Source organism: Procambarus clarkii, chromosome 17 (assembly GCF_040958095.1).
Source record: "Procambarus clarkii isolate CNS0578487 chromosome 17, FALCON_Pclarkii_2.0, whole genome shotgun sequence".
Taxonomy (NCBI): Eukaryota; Metazoa; Arthropoda; class Malacostraca; order Decapoda; family Cambaridae; genus Procambarus; species Procambarus clarkii.
In genome coordinates, this window is record NC_091166.1 from 49,407,937 (window position 1) to 49,430,575 (window position 22,639).

Genomic DNA, 22,639 nt, shown 5'->3' on the forward strand with positions numbered 1-22,639 from the left:
ATATATATATATATATATATATATATATATATATATATATATAAAAGTTTGTGAGGGTACCACCTCTGGTGCCAATGTGGGGACCCATAGCCTCGGAGAAGAAAATAAAAAGTATTCAGAGGAGACCTTGTGGTTTCTCACTGAACACTAATATTATCTTCTCCTACCACCCCCATTCTTTTGTATGTACACATATATATTTACTTTATTTGAACTTTGTTACAAAAAAGGAGTTACATATGGGTTACAAAGATGGTTATTATAGGTTGTCGAGTTCCTCCAGCTCCTCAGATGGCGGGCAGGAACCCTGGATGCAGTGCGCATTTCCCCTCTGTATCGCCATATATAATATATATATATAATATATATATATATATATATATATATATATATATATATATAATGTGTAAGAGACAGTGCGACATAAACTTAGTATTGCTTGGTTGCACAATTGCAACTTTGGACGTCAGAGGGGGAGCCATTTTCAACAACTGATGTTGCTCATGCTTGAAGACACTTGTCAAAAACGTCAAGAAAATCTTGACACACATTAGGCCTACTATCATTCTCCCCTGCACTCAAGTATCCACTGACGAAACCTGTATATCTTTCCCCTATGGTGGCGGCTTTGTTCCCAGTCATTAAAGAGTTTACGAACTGGGATGCATTAGGAGGCTGTCTGTAACAACAATAACCTTGGGTTGACCAGACCACACACTAGAAGGTGAAGGGACGACCACGTTTCGGTCCGTCCTGGACCATTCTCAAGTCGGACCTGGACCCGAAACGTCGTCGTCCCTTCACCTTTTAGTGTGTGGTCTGGTCAACTTACTTTAGCCACGTTATTGTGACTCATCGTCTGCAATAACCTTGGGTTATGAAGGGCGAGGAAAGATGGACAAGTTTCGTAAGTAAACACGTAAATACTTAATCAATCCTGGGCCCTGCAACCTGCATAATCCAACTAACCCACCAAGCCTATCAGAGCCCATGAATTGATAACGTCAGTATGGCGGTGCTTTATATTATTTACTAACGCGGTGCATTTGCTAACGGATTGGTCGATTCCGTAGAGACTGTGAGGTATTGAGGCAGAGGACGGGTTGGGGGTGTCTAGTTGTGCAGTTGCCAGGCGTCGGGCACGTCTCTGCAACAAGAGACGCTGCACATGCACCTTGCTCGTTGTAGCTTCTCGGAGAGGGGGGGGGGGTTATTGGGTGGTTCTGGGGGTGGGGGGGGGTTATTGGGTGGTTCTGGGGGTTGTGGGGGGTTATTGGGTGGTTCTGGGGGTTGTGGGGGGTTATTGGGTGGGAGGTGTTTACTGGGGGGGGGAGAAGGAAGTGGGACCTATGGGGTCCACTACCACTCAAAGATGCTATATGGGGAGGGAAAGTAGGACAAGAAGACACAGGTGGAAGCTGGAAACGCAAAGGAGTCGAAGAAATGTCAGGAAATACACGTACAGTACCCTGTACGAGTGGTCGACACGTGGAAGGCACTGAGAAGGAGAAGTTGTGGAAGCCGCCTCCATCCTCCACTTTAAGGACAGATTCGACAAGGATATTGAACGTTGGAACAGTCAAGCTTTAACGCAACAGGTACAATATGGCTGGTTAGGCGGGGCATAAAGAGCTAGATCTCACTTCCCTGTAGTCACTCATAGGTAAGTACTACCACTCTGATGATAAATGGCGGTGACTAATATAAAAACAATCCAAGACACTCAGTTTGAAACTTTAAGATATTTTAACCAAAGTTTAAAAAACTGAAATGTAATCCCTATAGTGGGGCTTTTCCTGTGTAATAGTATGGTGGTAGATGGCGTAACTAGTGTGAATTTCACTTTCCCTCAAGTCTACTAAATATGGTGGCAGTTCTCTGTACATTCCTCTTCCCCCCTCCCCTAAGCTGCTCAAAGACATATGCCAAGATGGTAATCAACTCCGTCTTTAAGCACATACTTTGGCTAACTCAGTTTCATCATGCATTCGGAGGCCAGTATTGTATGAGATCCACAGGAGACAGACTCCATCATAGATTATTGTATTTATAGAGTACCTGTTGCTAGCTTAAGACACAAGCAGGTCTTTCTATGGGATACAGAAAATAATATGGTGTTTTACGAAGATAAATTCCAGCTCCTGCGCTACGGAACAATGAAAATATAAAAACGGAAACCACGTACAAAACGCAGTTAAATAATAACATAGAACGAAAAGCAATGTAAGGATTTGGGCGTACTCATGTCGGAAGACCTTACCTTTAAAGAACACAATAAAGTAGCCGTCACAACTGTAAGAAAAATGACAGGTTGGATAACAAGAACTTTTCACACTAGAGATGCTATACCGATGATGATACTTTACAAGACGCTTGTGCTCTCTAGAGTGGAGTACTGCTGCAGCCCCTTTCAAAGTGGAGGAATTGCTGACCTGGAGAGCGTGCAGAGATCCTTTACTGCTAGAATCCACTCGGTAAAACATCTAAACTATTGGGACCGACTAAAGAGACTAAATCTGTATTCTCTTAAGCGCAGGCGAGAGAGATACATAATAATTTACACATAGAAAATAGTAGAGGGGCTGATCCCAAACCTGCACACAGATATAACATCACATGAGACCAGGAGGCATGGCAGGATGTGCAGAATACCCCCGTTGAAAAGCAGAGGTGCAACAGGTACTCTGAGAGAGAATTCAATCAACATCAGAGGCCCGAGACTGTTCAACACGCTTCCACTACACATAAGGGGCATAACTGGCCGACCCCTCACAGTGTTGAAGAGCATCGATAAGCATCTCCAAAGGATACCTGATCAACCAGGCTGTTACTCATACGTCAGGCTGCGAGCAGCCACGTCCAAGAGCCTGGTTGACCAGTCCAGCAACGAGGAGGCCTGGTCGACGATCGGGCCGCGGGGACGCTAAACCCCGAAATCACCTCAAGGTAACCTCAAGGTAAGGTTAGCACCTCGGTTATGTCTTTAGAACACTCAAGAATGACAAGTCACTTGCAATTACCGTGTTCACTGTCGGCTACATGTTGTGGTTTGTGTGCAAGCATTCTGGCAAACAATTGTGTGTGAAGAGTGGAGGGCCGGCTGTGTATCCGGCCCAGCAGACGCCATCTCTGCTCGCGACAACCCGTGCACCACCACCGGCAGATGCAGAGTGTACAGAGCCTTCAATATAAAAGATTCAACATCAGTAATAAAGCAGACACGACCAACGTAAAGCCACAAGCCAACACGCTTGCTCAACATACGTTTTTTGTACAGGGGGGAGAAGGGGGGGGGGAGCATTAGTCACGGACGCTGAGGATATCGAGCATCACCAGAGTGGAGTATATACGACGACAGCCGGGCCACCATGTGATGCTTGGTGGGGGAGTGGTGGTGGGGGTGAGGTGCTGTGGGGGGGTGTGGTGTGCGGGGTGAGGTGCTGTGGGGGGTGTGGTGTGCGGGGTGAGGTGCTGTGGGGGGGTGTGGTGTGCGGGGTGAGGTGCTGTGGGGGGGGGGGGAGGTGCTGTGTGTGTGTATGTGGAGGCCTGGTCGACCTCGTTGCTGGACTTGTCAACCAGGCTGTTGGACGCGGCTGCTCGTAGCCTGACTTAGGAATCACAGCCTGGTTGATCAGGTATCTGGTGGTTGAACTCGATGCACAGATACCGTATGTAAGATTGGGATAGATTAGTGCTTAGTATAATGAGAGGAGAGCAGAGTGGGGAACATAATGTTTGATTTTAGAAAGTATACTGACCGTTTTTGAGACTTTTTTGCGATGTGTTGTATGTGGGCGCTGAAGTTGTCTCTTGTCTATGTATAGGCCAAGGAACTTTCACTCGTTATTTATTGTTAATGTTATCATTGTCTATATGAAATTGACGATTTACTACCAAATAAAATGTAGTAGGCCTTTTCTATGTTTAAGCGTTTTGCAATTATTATTATACATTTTAGAGGGTTCTGAAGCAGAAGTCGTCTTCAAGACTAAGACTTTCATATATTATATCCTGTCTTGTAAATCTGACGGTCCCAGTATGTATAGGACCGGTGCCCATTTGTCCCGGTACTTGGTCTGGGATCCCAACCACTACACTACAGGGTTCTCTAAACCTCTTGTGGTGTTCAACTACACGTTGTTCAGGTTGGGGTTCCTCACCAATTGGGCATTACTATAATATGCGAGAGGTTGCAGCTAGAAGGTTCCCGTGATGTAAGTGCGTAATGTAGGGCTGACCAGCGACCCCAAGGCCCTGCCTCGGTGTTTTTTATCGGGAGACTGCTTCCCTTCATTTGTTGCTCTTTGCATCTTGCACTCTTGTTGCATCATTAATCCGTTTTACAGTCTTGTTGCATCATTCCTCTGTCTCTCTGTACTCTGCTTCTCACTTCTGTAAGCCTTCTGTTTCCTTCCCGAAGGGTACTCCCGCACCTAGCCTGGCACAATTGGTAACCTGTGGTGTGGGTGTCCGCCTTTCCTTGCTTCTTATGTATGGATGTTCGTGTGTGTGTGTGGGTGTGTGTGGGGGTGTGTGCGTGGGTGCGCGTGTGAGAGCTGGGAGTGGCAGAGGCCTGCGTGCCATAGTCACCATGCCGTGTGCTTGCCCTCACAGCTGAGCCTAGTCGCAGTAGCCTCCTGTATATATATATACCTGTCTTGAAATTATGTTTATAAGCGATAGCTGCTTGGCTTAAATGCGTCGACCAGGCCTGCTTGCGATCACTCTGATGATAGCTCCTAGATAACAACACAAGCAAGCAAGGAGCTGTATATACCGCCTTTATGAATAAAATACACATGTTAATTTATTACTCTCTGGCAGAGAGCTTCCAGTTATAGTCTTGCTTTACCCAAGGATAATATGTTGAAAGTTTTACCATCAAGGCATCGACCAGTTAACTTCACAGTGCAAGTGACAGACAGACAGACACATTCAAAATAAATATATTATTAGACGGATGGTATTGAGGCAGAAAGAGAGACTTTAACACTGAAGTGATCAATAAAGATAACGTAAATAAAGCCCGTTGGGAAGCAAGTCGTGGAGTGGACCAATCATAACTCTGGTTTTTGTCTGCGGGTGGGCTCAAGTGGGTAACCCTGCCCTTGCAGGCAGCCCTGGCGCCAGTTCCCGTGTTCATTGGTTGTTATGCCTCAGATGTGAACCAGTCAGGATAATGGCGTTCGTTGGTTCAGTTGTCAACTGGCCAGTCGTTTGTGTGTGGCGGGGGACGAAGGGGACCACTGAGTTATCCTTGGCTTAGTGCTACAGTATGGTGAGTAGTGGTGTGTTGTTGGTACTTGTACTCCCCTAGTTGTGCTTGCGGGGGTTGAGCTCTGACTCTTTGATCCCGCCTCTCAGTCAACTAGTGTACAGATTCCTGAGCCTACTGGGCTCTTATCATATCTACATTTGAAACTGTATATGGAGTCAGCCTCCACCACATCACTGCCTAATGCATTCCATCTGTCAACTACTTTGACCCTGAATTTTTTTTTCTAACGTCCCTGTGGCTCATGTGGGTACTCAGTCTCCACCTGTGTCCCCTTGTTCGCGTCTCACCAGTGTTAAACAGTTTATCTTTATTTACCTTGTCGATTCCTCTGAGAATTTTATAGGTAGCTAGAAGGGGTACCACCTCTGGTGCAAGTGTAGGGACCCATAGCCTCGGAGAAGAAAATAAAGAGTACTCAGAGAAGACCTTGTTGATCCTCACTGAACACTTTGATATTTTCTTCTCCTATCACCCCTATTCTTTTGGTATGTGTGTATATATATCTAACTTTATTTGAAAATGTCATTACACAAAAAGGGTTACAACATTGGTTACATGCAAGGTACAAGGCTACTTGTCACAAGTTGTATAGCTCCTCCAGCTCCTCAGATGGCGGGCAGGAACCATGGATGCAGTGAGCATTTCCTCTCTGGATCGCCACACTAAGGCGCTGAAAGAGAAAACTGGCAGCTCTAGGGTCTCTAGTTGTTTGTTAGCTTGGACCCCAACTACTTCAAAAAGCTAGCAGCATTTTTACCCCAGGCACCAAAAATACCACCACGAATACCCTTGCCAACTTTAGATACATTATGAGAGAGATCTTGAAGAGGACGGGAGTGGGAGGTAAGTGCACATGTTGAAGTGCCTCATACCGGCAGGTGTGAGGGCAATCTTGTGGCCAACATTAAGACTGGTGCGCATGTCGATCTTCTTCTCACGGTGTTGCTTACCTCCACGCTGGGCCTGACCAGAGCCGCTGGCACGCTTCTCCACCTCCACTTTCACTTGCTCCTTGCACTCTTATATTTTGCACGCTGCTCCGACTTCTTTTCGGTACCTCACCGGCGCCGGGAATCGAACCCGGGCCACAGGATTACGTGTCCAGCGTGCTATCCACACAGCCACCGGCGCCCCGATTTGCTTCTACTGTCTCTTGTGTTGGTTTGGGGCCTTGAAGTGGGTAGAATGTAATTGTGTTAACTGGTTGTTGATTGTTGGTCTTGACTTTTTAATGTGTAGAGCCTCGCTGATGTCGAGTCTCTTGCTCTCGTTATAATTGTCGATTTTTAATAACGTGTTTATTTTCGTAATTTACACACACACACACACACATATATATATATATACACACACATATACACACACACACATATACACACACACACACATACACACACACACACATATACATATACACACACACATATACATATACACACACATATACATATACACACACATATACATATACACACACATATACACACACACACATACACACACATATACACACACACACACACACACACACACACACACACACACACACACACACAGTATCCCTGGGAAAAATATAAGATGGCAACTTAGGAAGTCAGAAAGAGAATAATGGCAACACGTGTTACTTTTAATACAAAACTTTCAGTAATACAGTGTGATGAATGAGTCAGACTCACAGCTACGCACCACACTGTACTCGGCGATATGAGTGCCACACGGGGTAATTGATGCCACTAATGGCACACCCATTGCATCACATTATATATAATGACTGTGAAACTTGACCCTTTTTAACTTGTGTATGGCGCGTCTTCTGGCTCCAGCGGCGTTAAGTATTATTGCGTAGTCGGTAACCTCCGTAGCGCAGTTGGCGGCGTTGGCGGTTCACAACCGAAAGGTCTCTAGTTTGGGTCTTGTGGCACAGCGAAGCCCCGTTGGCAAGTTTTCTTTCACCACTGTTCACCCAGCAGGAAGCAGATACATGGGAGTTAGGCAACTGTTGTGGCTTGCATCCTGGGGAAAGTCAGTGTTGGTTAGTGGGGGTCCTGGATAAGCCTAACAGATTTTCTGCATCCGACAACAGGACAAACTGTAAGGTCAGACTCGACAGAGATTGTGAACGGTAGAATAGAGAAGCTATAACGCAACAGGTACAGCACGGGCTAGTAGGCCCGAGCTGTACCTATATAGAGCTAGACCACAGTCCCCCCCCGGAGTGAGTGATAGGTAGGTCCCAGAGGTCAAGACAGTATTGAGCCTAGTGTGGCGGGTCTCGTGTATGTGGCCCCGACCACCACTCTTCTCCACAACCCCATAACTCACCCCTATCCACTCCCCCATAATTGACTCCCCACGCAGTCCACAACACAACACATCCCCAGTATATACCCCAACACAGTCCAGCTGACCAGCCCCCCCCCCCCGCTCCCCACACCAGACCCCCCTGCAGCAAATAGGAGTATGGGAAGCAAGAGGAGACGCGTGGGGAAGCAGACAGCTGAGAGAGAAAGGCACTGTGACTTGACCGGACAAGCCATAGTAAAGGTTTTGCTGAGCGTGTACTCACCTAGTTGTGTTTGCGGGGGTTGAGCTCTGGCTCTTTGGTCCCGCCTCTCAACCGTCAATCAACAGGTGTACAGATTCCTGAGCCTATCGGGCTCTGTCATATCTACACTTGAAACTGTGTATGGAGTCAGCCTCCACCACATCACTTCCTAATGCATTCCATTTGTCAACCACTCTGACACTAAAAAAGTTCTTTCTAATATCTCTGTGGCTCATTTGGGCACTCAGTTTCCACCTGTGTCCCCTTGTGCGTGTTCCCCTTGTGTTAAATAGACTGTCTTTATCTACCCACCGTGTGGACGGTGTAGTGTGTGTACACAGCCCTGGGAGGCTACACCAGGGGTGGTGTGTGTATGTGTACTCTCGATCCTGACTCACTGTCTGGAGAGTTCTTCATGAAGAACTCTCCAGACACCAAACAGAACGACTTGAAAGAAACCAACGTCGTCTATGCCTTCACATGCCCACTTGGGGACTGTCAGCCTCAAAGATCTCAGTATATGGGCAAGACAACAACATGTCTTTCTAGGCGATTAACAATGCATAAACAACAGGGATCCATCAAGGAGCATATAATCTGCACACACAACCAGACCATCACCAGAGACATCTTAAATTAACAAGCAAAACAGAAATTATCGACAGATACAACGATAACAGGAGACTCGACATCAGCGAGGCCCTACACATCAAAAAGTCAAAACCAGCAATCAACAGCCAATACATAATTACATTCTACCCACTTCTAGACCCCGAACCAACACAGAAGCAAGAAGATAAATGTATACCCATTGTTATATGTATACCCATTGTATATATCCATTGTATATATCCATTGTTTCGTGTTCTGTCTTTTCCCATTGATTTGTTTCCTGTCACTTCACTCAAAAACATTTGTATCCCATCACCTCACCCAAAAACGAATATAAGCATGATCTGAGCATGTAAAATTATCTTTGAAAATGTAAGAAGTGTTCTTGCGAATCGCTTCTAGGCGTCAGACCATAAATAAAAGTGTGAAAATGAACTTTGGAGAGTTATTTTTTAACTCCCGACAATGAAGAAAAACATAAGAAATATTGAGAAGATTCGTGTTAGAATCATTAATCTTACCCTTTCGGTCATATTCAACGAAAATTAACATGTGATGAAAAATGTGAGTGTCAGACCACGAAGGGTCCTTCTGAAGATGTATTATTAAATACGAAAGTACTTAAGCAAATTCGTTTCAATTCTTCCTTCGTGGTCTGACATATATATAATAATAGATGCAAGAGGGTGATGGGACCTCGGACACGCACTGCCGTATACTTGACCTTCATAAAGGTCAATTGTAATCTACAAATTAACTCATCCCAAATGTTTGCTGCTATACATCATCCCTGTGATTTAGAGCGGCTCGTCCCGGATGACCAGGGACCTCGTCAACTCTACTACCTTCCAAAGGTCACACTGCCATCTGTAAGCTTATGTTTGTATCAAGTCCACATCCCTCCCGCCTCAAGTTTACAATGTCCCAGTATTGCACATGCTGCTGATGTTATTCTTACTCTGGTGGTGAGGGTGAGGTGGGACCTGGGTGTAGGAAGGTGGTGAGGTGGGACCTGGGTGTGGGAAAGTGGTGAGGTGGGACCTGGGTGTAGGAAGGTGGTGAGGTGGGACCTGGGTGTAGGAAGGTGGTGAGGTGGAACCTGGGTGTAGGAAGGTGGTGAGGTGGGACCTGGGTGTGGGAAGGTGGTGAGGTGGGACCTGGGTGTAGGAAGGTGGTGAGGTGGGACCTGGGTGTAGGAAGGTGGTGAGGTGGGACCTGGGTGTAGGAAGGTGGTGAGGTGGGACCTGGGTGTAGGAAGGTGGTGAGGTGGGACCTGGGTATGGGAAGGTGGTGAGGTGGGACCTGGGTGTAGGAAGGTGGTGAGGTGAGACCTGGGTGTGGGAAGGTGGTGAGGTGGGACCTGGGTGTAGGAAGGTGGTGAGGTGGGACCTGGGTGTGGGAAGGTGGTGAGGTAGGACCTGGGTGTGGGAAGGTGGTGAGGTGGGACCTGGGTGTAGGAAGGTGGTGAGGTGGGACCTGGGTGTGGGAAGGTGGTGAGGTGGGACCTGGGTGTGGGAACGTGGTGAGGTGGGACCTGGGTGTAGGAAGGTGGTGAGGTGGGACCTGGGTGTGGGAACGTGGTGAGGTGGGACCTGGGTGTAGGAAGGTGGTGAGGTGGGACCTGGGTGTAGGAAGGTGTGACCTCCGTATCGTGTGTTAGAGGGAAAGCGGAACTTGACACCGGCGGGGCGTCCCTCGGTGTTCCAGGTCGCTGCTACTCCCTCAGGTGACAGCGGAGGAAGTAAAGAAACAACTGGCATCACTGGAAGAAAATAAAGCTGTTGGACTAGACAATGTATCACCATGGATGTTAGAGAATGGAGCCCAAGCCCTCAGCGTGCCTCTAGCAAAAATCTTTAATGAGTCACTTACAAGAGGAGAGGTGTCCAGCTGCTGGAAGAAGGCAAATGTGGTGCCAATTTTCGAGAAAGGAGATAGAGAAGAGGCAGTTATCTACAGAACAGTATTACGGACAAGCAGTCCCTGCAAAGTACTTCAAAGAATAATCAAGACTAGTTACACACTTTGAGAGAATTTGGTATGCAAATAAACACCAGGCTTTAGAGAAGGGAACTCGTGCCTAACGAAGCTACTGGAGTTCAATGATAAAGTAACAGGAATAAAGCAGGATGGAGAAGAATGGGCAGACTGCATATTTCTGGACTGTGAAAAAGCCTTTGACACAGTACCTCGCAAGAGGTATTACTATAGAAACTAGAGAGGCAGGCGGGAGTATGCAGAACAGCTCTAACATGGGAAAGGAATTACCAAACAGGTAACTCGGGAGGCTCATGTGAATGGGATAACATGAGCAACGTACTCTACACTAGAAAGTCAGAACTTCATTAAAAAACTTACATAAGGCGGCAGTCAAAAGGTTGAAACGAGGCTCGTTCCTGAATGGCTAGGGATGAGGTATGAAGAGAGACGGAAAGAACTAAACCTGACAATGCTAGATAAGAGGAAGGAGAGGGGAGACAGGATAGAAACCCATAAAATACTTAGGGAAATTGACAGAGCTATCGTATCTCGCGCTGTCACACGCGTATTGAGTGGGTGGGTGTTGCAAGGGTAACCCACCATGGGTGAGGGAGTGGGTGTTACAGGGGTAACCCACCATAGGTGGGTGAGTGGGTGTTGCAGGGAGTAACCCACCATGGGTGAGGGAGTGGGTGTGGCAGGAGCAACACGAACTATGCAAGGCAACCCGGCAACTCTTGGTGCTTCTCTGGTTATACCGTTGCTTGTTGCTTTTGTTGCTACTTGTAGTGATACAATGTTGTTACTCGGGGGTTTTACTTCTGTTGTTCCTCTTGCTGTTGCTTATTTTGGTAGCAATATATATATATAATAGTGTAACACCTTGTATCTCGTTGTTGATGCAAGTGTTTAGTAAAGATGTTTCAACACGAGGGAGTCGTTCCCTACAGGAAGGAAGTGGTAGAAACGGGAGGCTTCGTGGCCTGGGTATGATTACATGTGCTTAATGAGTGGTGTTGGAGCAGGCCGGCCTCTCCAGCGTTCACAGTCTCACTAAACTATTGTACTACATTAACCTAACCTAACCTAGGACCCATGAAAAGAAAACGAGACATTGCGTCAAATTTGCGAGCCTTAGGGGACATATTCGTCCAAACGGTGATGTACTAATCAAGAGGACGGGTTGGTGAGCACTAATGTGCTTAAGTGTGCCTTTGTCACCCTTGATCACTGGGTACCACTTGTTTGTCTTTGCTGCATTATTTCCGAATTGGTTATGGGTCCAAAGTATAGAAAAATTGGTGTTATTTTCCCCAACACAGGCGCGTGCTGGCACCAGCAAACGCCGGAGCCCTACACCATATATATGCTCGTGTCAACTCCTCTACCTGCATTCAGCAGGTAGAGGAGCAGGACTTATCTCCAGTGCCAGATAAGTCCACTATGGGCTCACCATAGCCCGTGCTACTCAGAACTTGTTCAGAGTAGCTGAATCTATAACAACAACCACCTCCACTTGAGGCGTTGAGGAAACACGCGCCATATAACACGCTCGTCCTCGCATATGCTCGTGGCTGATTTGTGAAAGTAATAATAATAATATTTTATTTAGGAAAAGTACATACATAGATGCAGAGTTACAAACATTCTGATTGATTTATAGATAGAGCTTGTACATACAATACCTAAACCCACTAGTACGCATAGCGTTTCGGGCAAGTGATTCGTGAAAGTGATTTACAGTACAATCATAAATTTGAAAAGCTCCTCACTCGGAAGCCGTTTATGGTCAGTATTGTATATATTTAGTATAAAAAAACATGTTAATTTGTTTACACACAGAAACCACAATAGCGTGATGCATCAAATGAACAAATCCACAAGGGCCCTTGTGGATTTGTCTTATTTGATGCATCACGCTATTGTGATTTCTGTGTGTATTGAAGTGAGGGCGAAGAGGTAGAACAGCTTGTTGGCAGAGTCCGGGTGCATGTGGGGGGGGGGGATTGTGTAAAACCCTGATTTGTCTCTGAGAGGCTGCAGGATCCGTGTGAGGTCAGTGGAACTCCCGGTTGCAATTCTTTTACAATGTCGTGGCCTAGTCGACTAAGGCAGCGTCTGCGATCATCCCGGGCGTAAGTTCGAACCCTCATCACGGCCCTTGTGGATTTGTTCATGTTAATTTGTATTTAAATATTGTCTTCCTGACTTACATAAGCGAAAACACGACAATTCAGCCATTTTGTCACTGGAAATGGGAAAATTTCTAAATATGAATGTTCTGGTGACAAAAGTAAAGTATCAGGGGGACTACTAGCCATTTTCTATACTTGTTAGGCCTAAGCAATTATGAAGTAACACTATCCACGAACAAAAATTGTGTTATCATACCTGTTTACGATTTCGAGAGTTTTCCTCCCATATTGTGGGTTCTGCCCAGCCTTCACTGGTGACTGGTCTATGAGGTTGTCCGTGTTGGTGGCCCGCACGACCACACAGCTATATCAGCCAGGATGATCTGGTCACTCCACCAGAACTTGTCTAGCTTGAAAACACAAAATAAAGACACGTGACACTGTGTGGAGGCTGGTGGACGTGGGTGGAGGCCAGGGGACGTGAGTGGAGGCCGGGGGACGTGGCTATACACGTGCGGGACACAGAAGGCTAGCGGGGACGTGACCTTGTACGCAGCTCGGGTTCCATTCTGCATTTTTGTATGTATATTTTATTCATGAACCGCGACCTTTCAAATCTGCAGCACAAACTGCCCGTTTTCGTCACAGTTCCAGCTTACACCACAGGCCAATATCCAAGAGGAAAATACTGAAGATGTCGAAGCATATGCTTTTGAATTTGCAGTTTCAAAACCTCAATTTGAACTCAAGTTAATTTGCGGTTTAACAGATCAATTGGTGTCTCTTAAAGTGTGATAACTACTTATGTTTATGGGTCGTAAATGTGGCCGTTGGTGTTGTCAACGCTGAGACCAGCTACAGTGACGCCACTGAGTGCCATTGTGTTTAGTACCCTAGTATGTATGTATGTATGTGTATATAATATATATATATATATATATATATATATATATATATATATATATATATATATATTATAATAATAATAATATATAAAATATATATATATAATATTATATATAAAATATAATATATTATTAAGGTTCTTCCCGTGGGGGGCCACTTTGACCTAAAGTTCCAGTTGGGCAGCAGTTGGGTGCTTCTGGAATCCATCATTTTAAGGGATATTGGTGGCTTTCAAGTTCATGTACGTTTATTGAGACAATACGATACATCTCAAAATAATAGAGTAGCTTAAGCTATTTCTTCGCTCTTCCATGTGGGTGGCTTATGGTAGGTATTGAGTGCTTGGCAACTCCATCTAAATCATATGCCGTTTTTCACACTCGACTATGAAAATTACACAGGAGAGTTTATACATTCTTATCAATACTATAAGAGAGAATGACTGACCAAAGTAGAAGACAAGATGTGAGGAGTTAACCTCACCCCTTAGGTTAGTTAATTCTGAAATTAACCACCCTCTCCCATTGAAAACTGATGGACAACCCACAACTTCTAACGGGGAACTATTATATTCTGTGTGATGTCATTTACTTTAATAATGGCATAGTGAGACTTGCTCTTATTACGATATTAGTGATATTGTAGGAGAGAGAGAGAGAGAGAGAAAGGGATGTGAAGGCGAATCCGTAAAGAGTGTGGGAAGGGAAGAATGAAGGTAGTGAGGGAGTGATATACTCCTAAATCACATCCCAGGTATACTCACTCACATCCCAGGTATACTCCCCACCTCCCAGATACACTCCCTTACGTCCCAAATGTTCTACGTTTTGGCTATGCTCCCAATGACCTCGATGGGAGGGGAGGGGGGCTCCTTAACAGTGATAAATGTGTACTTGTAGGAGGGCGGGAGACCAAGTTGGGCGTGGCGAACTTGGGATCTTCCAGCTAGACTCTCCCCGTCTCATTTGCCCGCCATTACAGACTTGTCGAGGGCATAAAAGAAGCCTCGAGGAGGTTATCTGATTTTCAGACCAAGACGCCATATTTGGGGAGATAAGGACGCCTTATTAAGCTCCGCCCGTCCAGTCCCGCCTTAGTTAATTGTGTTCTTGATTCTCCTCCACAGTATATGTACTGTGGAATATATATGTGTGTGTGTGTACTCACCTAGTGTATTCACCTAGTTGTATTCGCCTAGTTGTGCTTGCGGGGGTTGAGCTTGCGGGGGCTCTTTTGGCCTCTTAACTGTCAATCAACTATTAGTATTTTTCACACACACACACACACACACACACACACACACCCCAGGAAGTAGCCCACAGCAGCTGTTCAACTTCCAGGTACCTATTTACTGCTAGGTAGCAGGGGCATCAGGGTTAAGGAAACTCTGCCCATCTGTCTCCGCCGGGTGTGGGGATCGAACCCAGGTCCCTAGGTCCACGAGTCTAGAGCACTGTCCACTCAGCCACCAGGCGCCCTCTGTGTGTGTGTAATTACCTAATTAATTAAGTGTGTGTGTGTGTGTGTGTGTGTGTGTGTGTGTGTATAATATTGTATTGTTACGTCAGTTGTGGTGTCAGTAAATACAGTAGTAACATAATATATTTGGAGGAATGTAGTACAGTATACAGAAGTGTGCAGATGAAGCTTGGCGAGCAATGGTACGTACTTCACTTGTGTTTTATCATTCACACTGATAAATGTTGATGGTGTTGAAGATCTGCAATATCTCTCGCACGTCTCTACTGAACCACTATTCAAATTAGATTGATAACGATTTGTTGTTTTTGTTTTTAGATTCAGCTACCTGGAACAAAAAGTTCCAAGCAGCACTGGCTATGGTGAGCCCGTCGTACTCAGCTGGCACAGGAGATGCGGATGATGATGATTATTGTTGTTGTTTTAGATTTAGCTACTCGGAACAAAACTTCTGTGTAGCATGGGCTATGGTGAACCCGTAATTGAGTTTGGTTATTCATGATAACCTTGTTTGTGTTATATCTGGGTCAAAGTTTTAAATGAAGGTAGAGTTTCCTTCTTTTCGCACTGGTTTTAGTCTTTTGCTTTAATAACATTATCTTGGTGGCAGATATAGATGCACAATGTTTCACTTGTGTGTCCCATTCTTCAACTGCTTTTATAACCATAGTAGTCACTGTGGATTTTGCATTTAATGCTCTTGTTGATTGAATGTCGAGTTTGATGCGCAGGGTTTCAGTTGCTTCACATTCTAGTAAGTAATGTAATAGTGGCATTTATGCATCTGTTCTACAGATATGACAGTTTAAGATGACGATTCTCTGAGGGCTTATATTACAGGCTTCTCCTGACTTTGCCAAACTTACCAACATGTATGGTGATGCCTGTACACTTGAGATATATTAATTGTAATAAGCTCATATACGACATTAAGGGCTATTCATGCCCGTGCCACCTCATATGTGGTTTAATCTTCATCAGTCATATAGACAGTTACATCTCTACTGATGTGCCAGGTAAGTCCACTGTGGACTCACCGTAGTCTGTGCTACTTGGAACTTTTTGTTCTGAGTAGCTGAATGAAACATATAGGATTAGTATAGAACTTCTTGGGGTGTGGAATTCTCAGGAATAAGTTAAGTGGAATTAACAGGAACATCTAATTGCTTGCACTGAAACTAATGAGAAGTTTGGAGCAATTATATTACTTGTTAATATAGTTGCTACATTTATAATTCCTTCATTATTAATTCTATGTACTGGATATTAGGTAAGACTACATTCAGAATGTGTTTGTGTTTTAATAATTATAATTTCCGTCCTGCAGAATGACCTGGGCAACAATGTGTGTGATGTTCCTGGTGCTGTGGCAGGTTCCCGGGCCCGCCGCCCCCTCCACCACCACCTTGCCGCACGAGTACGTCTTGCCACCCTCGCCCCGCCCGCACGTTAGCAGTCACCGCTACCTCCAGAGTCTACATACCTTCCAAACCCTCCAGAGATCTGATACATCTGGAGAACGCTGGAGAGGTCCTGGTCTCACGGGTCATACTACTGGTGACGAAGGCAACACTAATGCCCTCTACCAACCGAGGCTCCCTGACTCCCTCCAGGGTAATAATGGCTCCTCCTCTGAGTATTCCAGAGGGCGTCGAGAGATCGTGAACCCCCGGCGTGCCCACATGCCTCTGGGAAGACATGGCATACCCTGGCATCCAGTGCCCCACACCTCAAGCCACCACCACTACCCAATCCGGCTTTTGAGCTCAGGTATAACAATGCATTGACTCGCCACAAGTTTGTGGTGAAATTGAGGTTCCTACCCCTTTTATGAGGTCTTTTATTAGCAATGTTATTATGTTCATTCCCTAAACATTGTGTTTATCTGGTCTGGTAATGAGGTGGTTAGTGTTGAAGATGTTTCTGTAACTTATGTTTGTCTACTTCTGGCTGGCTGGATTCGCTGGATGGATGAGTGGGTGGATAGCTGGCTCACTGGTTAACTGTCTGCTCCCTCTTTTCCTCCCCCTCTCTTTCTCTACCAACCAATTGGACTGGAAAGTAATGCTTCATGAAAGTTGGCATTCAATCCCTGACCGTCCAAGTGGTTGGGTACCATTTCTCCCCCCCCCCCCCCCCCCCCAGTGTTGTCAGCCTCAGGGCTAACAACACTGCAAACTAGGCATAACAGGGTCATAGTGATCCAGACAACAACTTCAAAAGGTCAGATGTAACACGAGGGACAAGGGTTTCAAGCTGAATAAGCCCAATACAGGACAAAAAACAGGAAATACATTTTCACTTATAGGGTTATAAACCCATGGAACTGCTAAAATGCTGAAGCCTTATATACCAAAACACTGCTGTATTTCAAGATCCAGCTCTATAAAATTGTCAAGACAAATGGGGGGAGGGGAACATTTGACACTCCGTCGGCTTCCTGTCCTCGTCGAAGTTACTAGTAAGCTAAAGTATAAATAAGCAGAGCGTTTTGGGCACAGCTTAAAATAATTAAGTTAAAATACTATAAAGGTTTAACAATGTAGACACTTATTAGTCAACCCATCCTCCTGTTTAGATAAGTTTTTGTAACTAGGTGCACCACAGTACAAACATTGTTGCGCTTAGCAATTAGATAGTAGTGTGTGTTACTATTTACTTTGTAGTCCAAAAAATGAAGCTAAAAACTAATATTCCCAGGCCTAGTATAGCACACATGTACTATATTAGGCCTCAGATATTGTGTATTAGGCTTAGGAAGGTTAGTTTAGTTTGTCTTTGCAACATAAATACTAGAAAATCTTTTCCACTTTGTTCAAATTCTGTAGTACTAATTTCTACTTTCTAATTGGGTTGTATGTCGGTATGTGTACTTTGGACTTCATCGTCACTATAAGTACAGTACTGCCAGTACAGGAGGATGGGCTGTATTATTAAATAGGAAGTAAGCAAACAAACATAATTCAAGGAATTAAGAATTAATATACAGGTCTTAATGATGTACTATATTCAGAATGCTATGTTCAAATAATGTTAACATGTTAATTTTCTCCTATTCTTGTTAAGGGGTTATACATACCTAAGTTCTGTAAAAACTGCTATACACCTACAGTAGCTAATTTGTTTTCAGATTACCTACATGATATCAGGGCTGGAACTTTGATGTCACCTATTAAGACAAGGCTGCGGCATAAAGAATTCATAAGGCCAGAAAGATTGGAATCCGAAATCAGTCATAATGAAAAGGTAATGATTGTAATGGCCGGTGAAAAACAGACTTTCCTTAAGGAAACAAGCACAGATGACCATGTTAGTGAAAAGGACAATTCCAGTGCAGCCACAGTGGAATATAAAAGGGGTGGGGACCCACAAGTGGTCTATACACAGAGGAAAAATGCTAGTGAACTTGTGGAGAGACTCGGCCAGAGTGATGATGAGGTAAAGGAGTACATTTTGAAGGTGGGTGAATACACCGGAGGCAGACACAATGCTACGCCCATCGGTGCCTCTCTCCTGGTCTACAACAGGATCCCCAAGTGTGCCTCTTCCACCATGCAGACTATCCTTAGAAGGTATGTACAAAATAAAGGGTTCCGGTAATACAGTCGAGTTCGTTCTCAACCGCACAATCGAGAATTCCGGGTTCGAATCCCGGGCGGGACAGAAATGGTTGGACACATTTCCTTTCACTTAATGCCTCTGTTCGCCTAGCAGTCAGGAGTTAGTCAGCATGTTATTTATAGAGTTCTGAGAACTAAAACAAAGCACTATTCAACAAATGGTTCTAGTATTTAAATAGCAAATAGTTGAATTCGAGAGGGCTTTCAATAATTCATTTCTAGCAAATTCTAGAGTTCATTATATAAAATACAATCAATGTTCCAATTGTTGAATATATTACATAAATACGTAAATAGGCGTATTCTTTCACACTAAGCTACTGTAAATGTTATATAAAATATACAAATAATAATTTACGATATTAAGACTACGGAATGGGACCGAACCCGCATCCCTGGAGTCCCCAGACACTGTGATGAGATAAAGGATATCTCAGCCTGACATCCTACCGGACCTAGAGTCTGGACGACCTAGACACAGGTGTGGATAATAATGTTCCCTACCTTCAGTGGGTAGTGCGTGTCTGGGGAGCCCAAGGTGGCAAGTTCAATCCCATGTCATTACATCAATATTATATCATAGATTCATCACATTATTGTAATTTCACTAAAAATAATAATTAATACATTATTAGATAATGTAGATATTATTAGATGTCTATTTACTTGTGCTTATCATGTCTTACCCACCAGATGTTCATGTCACCTTGTGTTCTGACCATGTCATTCCCTACAGACTATCATGTTGCTGGGTTACTGATCATGTCATTCTTTACAGCCTGTCATGTCACCTGGTGTTCGAATCATGTCATTCTTTACAGACTGTCACGTCACCTGGGGTTTGATCACGTGTCCTCACTCATCTACGACAAGCGCCAGCTGACTCAGGAGGACCGTGAGGAGTTGGTAGACAACCTCACCACCTCCATGAACTCTACGCCCTCCCACACCCTCAGCTACGATAGACACATCTACTACACAAACTTCACAGAGTGGGTGTCGAATATTTTTTTGATGAATTAATATTCCCATGGTTAAAATTGTAGCCTTTTGGTGAGGTTTATTACCTCCTTGAGGGTGTTTTAATGTTAGGAAACTTGATTAAATTTTGTTTTGGTTTGGCTGTGGATAAGTTTGTTGTCTACAGCCTAACTTGTTTGTTTGTTTGTTGTCTGTATGTTGTTCTTATCTTTTGCATCTGTCACATTAATGAATGTTGCCATCTATCTCATTAATGTATGTTGCTATCTATTTCATTACTGCATGTTTCCATCTGTCACTTTCTGTAGCAAGTGGGAAAAATTCCCCCAAAAGTAAGTTCCTCCCCCTAGTAGTGCAAGATGGACTCCCCCCAAAAGTAAGTTCCTCCTCCTAGTAGTGCATGAAGGACTCCCCTAGTGAGTGAAGGACACCCTTCACTTGCTACTAGAGCAAGACCCTTCCAGTAGTGAGTGAAGGAGTACTAACCTGTGTGCCTTCCTTCAGACTGGGTATGGACCGGCCAGTCTACATCAACATCATCCGTGACCCAGTGGAGAGGTTCATCTCGTCCTTCTACTACAGGCGCAGCCAAGAGAGACTCAACCGTATACAGTCTCGAGGCCACCGGACCACTTTCTCACCCAACTGGGTAAACAGGTAATTTTATACCTGAATTTACCTAAAGGGCACCATCTCCAGTGTCCTCGAGGGGGCTAGTTAGAAGTAGCCAGCTTGCTGTTAGTAGCTTGCTTGCTGCTAGTAGCTTGCTTGCTGCTGTGTTGCTGTTCCCCAACAATGGCAGTTAAACATGTAGGATATGCAAGTATATATGGGTATACATATCTATGCATAGTATATTTGAGTCATAATAATGCACCTCTACATGTACAGTCGACCTATATGCATTGCTATATATATTGAGGTTTGGCTTTCTCTAGGATTTTCATCGTGATAAGAGTTTCACTTTGTGTGTGCAGAACCGTGGAGCAGTGTGTGCTGTACAATGACACGGAGTGTTTGTTCCTCCCCGGGGAACACAAGGAAACAATTGTTACATACTTCTGTGGCCACCACACCTTCTGCCGGTAAGATCTACCTACGACCACTAACTTGGTAAATGTTTTGTAAAAAATAAAAATGTACAGAAGACACTGTACTTGTATTTAACTTAATTTTCCTGGGGATCGCCAATTCCAGTGGCGTCAACAAGGGGTGGGGGGGAGGGAAGGAAGTCGCAGCTTGTCAAAAGTCACACTTACTCCTGAATAATTTTTCCAGATGAATTTTAAACTGAAATAATATCTTTTCTTGCTATTTACAGCATTGACAGGTAGGCAATTCCATGGGTTTATAATCCTATGGATGATGGAGCATCTCTGTCACCCATAGGGTTATTTGCCAATCTTGTACCAATTTGTGGAGTTCATGTAAATCTCCTTGTAATGCTTCAATATAATTTTTGCTTCCCACTTTACCATAGATCTTAGTGTTGTCTACAAATTTGAATTGATTTGTAATATTCTCACGTATGTTGGTGATGTAATGACCCAAAATGGAACCTTATGGTACTCCAATTACAAAATTTCACCAATCAGATTCCCTTCCCATCTGTTTATCTATCCACAGTGAATTAAATCCATCTGTTCATCTACGTATCTATACCTCTATCCAACTATTGATCTATCCAGTGTTGACCAGGTCTATCTGTCCATCTATCCACAATGAATTACATCCATTTATCTATCATTTCCATCTATCTGCTCATCTATTTATCTGTCTACCTATTCATCCATTTCTCCATCCACCTACTAGTCTTTCTATTCATATATCTATCTCCAATGAATTATATCCATCTATCTATCCTTTCCATCCATCTTCTTATCTATCCATACCTCTATCCATCTACCTACTGTCTGTCTGTGCATCTCTCTCTTTACAACTTGTCCTGTTGTATAGATAGTACTTTTTTAAACTATGTGGCCCATCATACATATATTGACGTAATGGACAATTAGATAATAGAATTTGATACTATTCATTTCATGAAGTCCAGAAAAAATAAAGCCAATAACAAACTGAATTATTCCTAGGCCTCGTATAACACATATATGTTAAGTACATACATATTTAGTACATATATAAGTTCACTGTTGCTAACAGTGCTAGATGGTTGGAACAAGTTAAGTGAGGTGGTGGTGGAGGCCAAAACTGTCAATAGTTTCAAAATGCTATATTACAAAGAATACTGGGAAGACAGGACACTATGAGCGTAGCTCTCATCCTCTAACTACACGTAGGTAATTACACTTGAGAATCTGATTGGGGGGGGTGAATAATTACTAATATTTCTTAAATCATTTAACTTAGGCCTACCCTGACCAACCTATGTCCATCCCATACCCCAGACCATTTCCCCTACAAATTCTGGCTAGATTAGTCCCAAGTGTCTGGCCTCCAACTTTGGACAAAGGCTTATTTTTCTTACAGTATTATTTATATGTATATATACTATATGTATACTAACTTGCACATCCAATTATGTTTTCCTGCAGGATACTCGGACATAAAGATGCTCTACAGGTTGCTAAGAAAGTTGTAGCAGAAGAATACAGTGTTGTTGGATTGGTGAAATACATGGCTCTCTCTCTCCATCTCATGGAGACCCTTGTGCCTCGCTACTTGACAGGAGCTCTGCAAATATATGAAAATATAAGTAAGTACAGTACAGTACTCAGTTGCAGTATTATAGCAATGTTAACTCCTCATACTGCTCTAATCACCTTATGCTATTTTTATATTTGTTAACCATTATCTGTAGTATAAATATTTGTAGTACATACTTTTAAATAGCTGCACAGTTTAGGGGTTAATGAAATTAATTTTGTAAACAGAGTTCTCAAATGAAAATTTGTTGGTCAAGCTCTCATCTGTGTTGAGAGTTAATTCAATGAATAATATCTGTACTTATATCAGAAAGAAAATTCATAATTTAGAAACAGAAATTTAGAAACAACATCAGTCATATTATTTACAGTAAAGAATAAAACAAAGACTAGAAAACAAAAATTAACTAATCTGTCTGAATTCTTAAATTTGTCTATAT

General features: G+C 43.8%; 1 protein-coding gene across 2 annotated transcripts in view; it reads left to right on the forward strand.

Moving 5' to 3' along the window:
* The window catches only part of LOC123772432 (heparan sulfate 2-O-sulfotransferase pipe), a 30,755-nt gene that overhangs the window by 6,693 nt on the left and 1,423 nt on the right, over positions 1–22,639 (forward strand). The window contains exons 1-7 of one of the 2 annotated variants that reach the window (XM_045765571.2): positions 5,145–5,278; positions 16,263–16,705; positions 18,066–18,507; positions 19,377–19,547; positions 20,041–20,193; positions 20,514–20,621; positions 22,089–22,249. In XM_045765571.2, coding sequence (XP_045621527.2) covers positions 16,264–16,705; positions 18,066–18,507; positions 19,377–19,547; positions 20,041–20,193; positions 20,514–20,621; positions 22,089–22,249 — 1,477 coding nt within the window. In that variant the 5' untranslated portion in view covers positions 5,145–5,278; position 16,263. Of the gene's footprint in view, positions 1–5,144; positions 5,279–16,262; positions 16,706–18,065; positions 18,508–19,376; positions 19,548–20,040; positions 20,194–20,513; positions 20,622–22,088; positions 22,250–22,639 lie in introns of those variants that run through there. The other variant, XM_045765569.2, reaches the window with a different exon arrangement.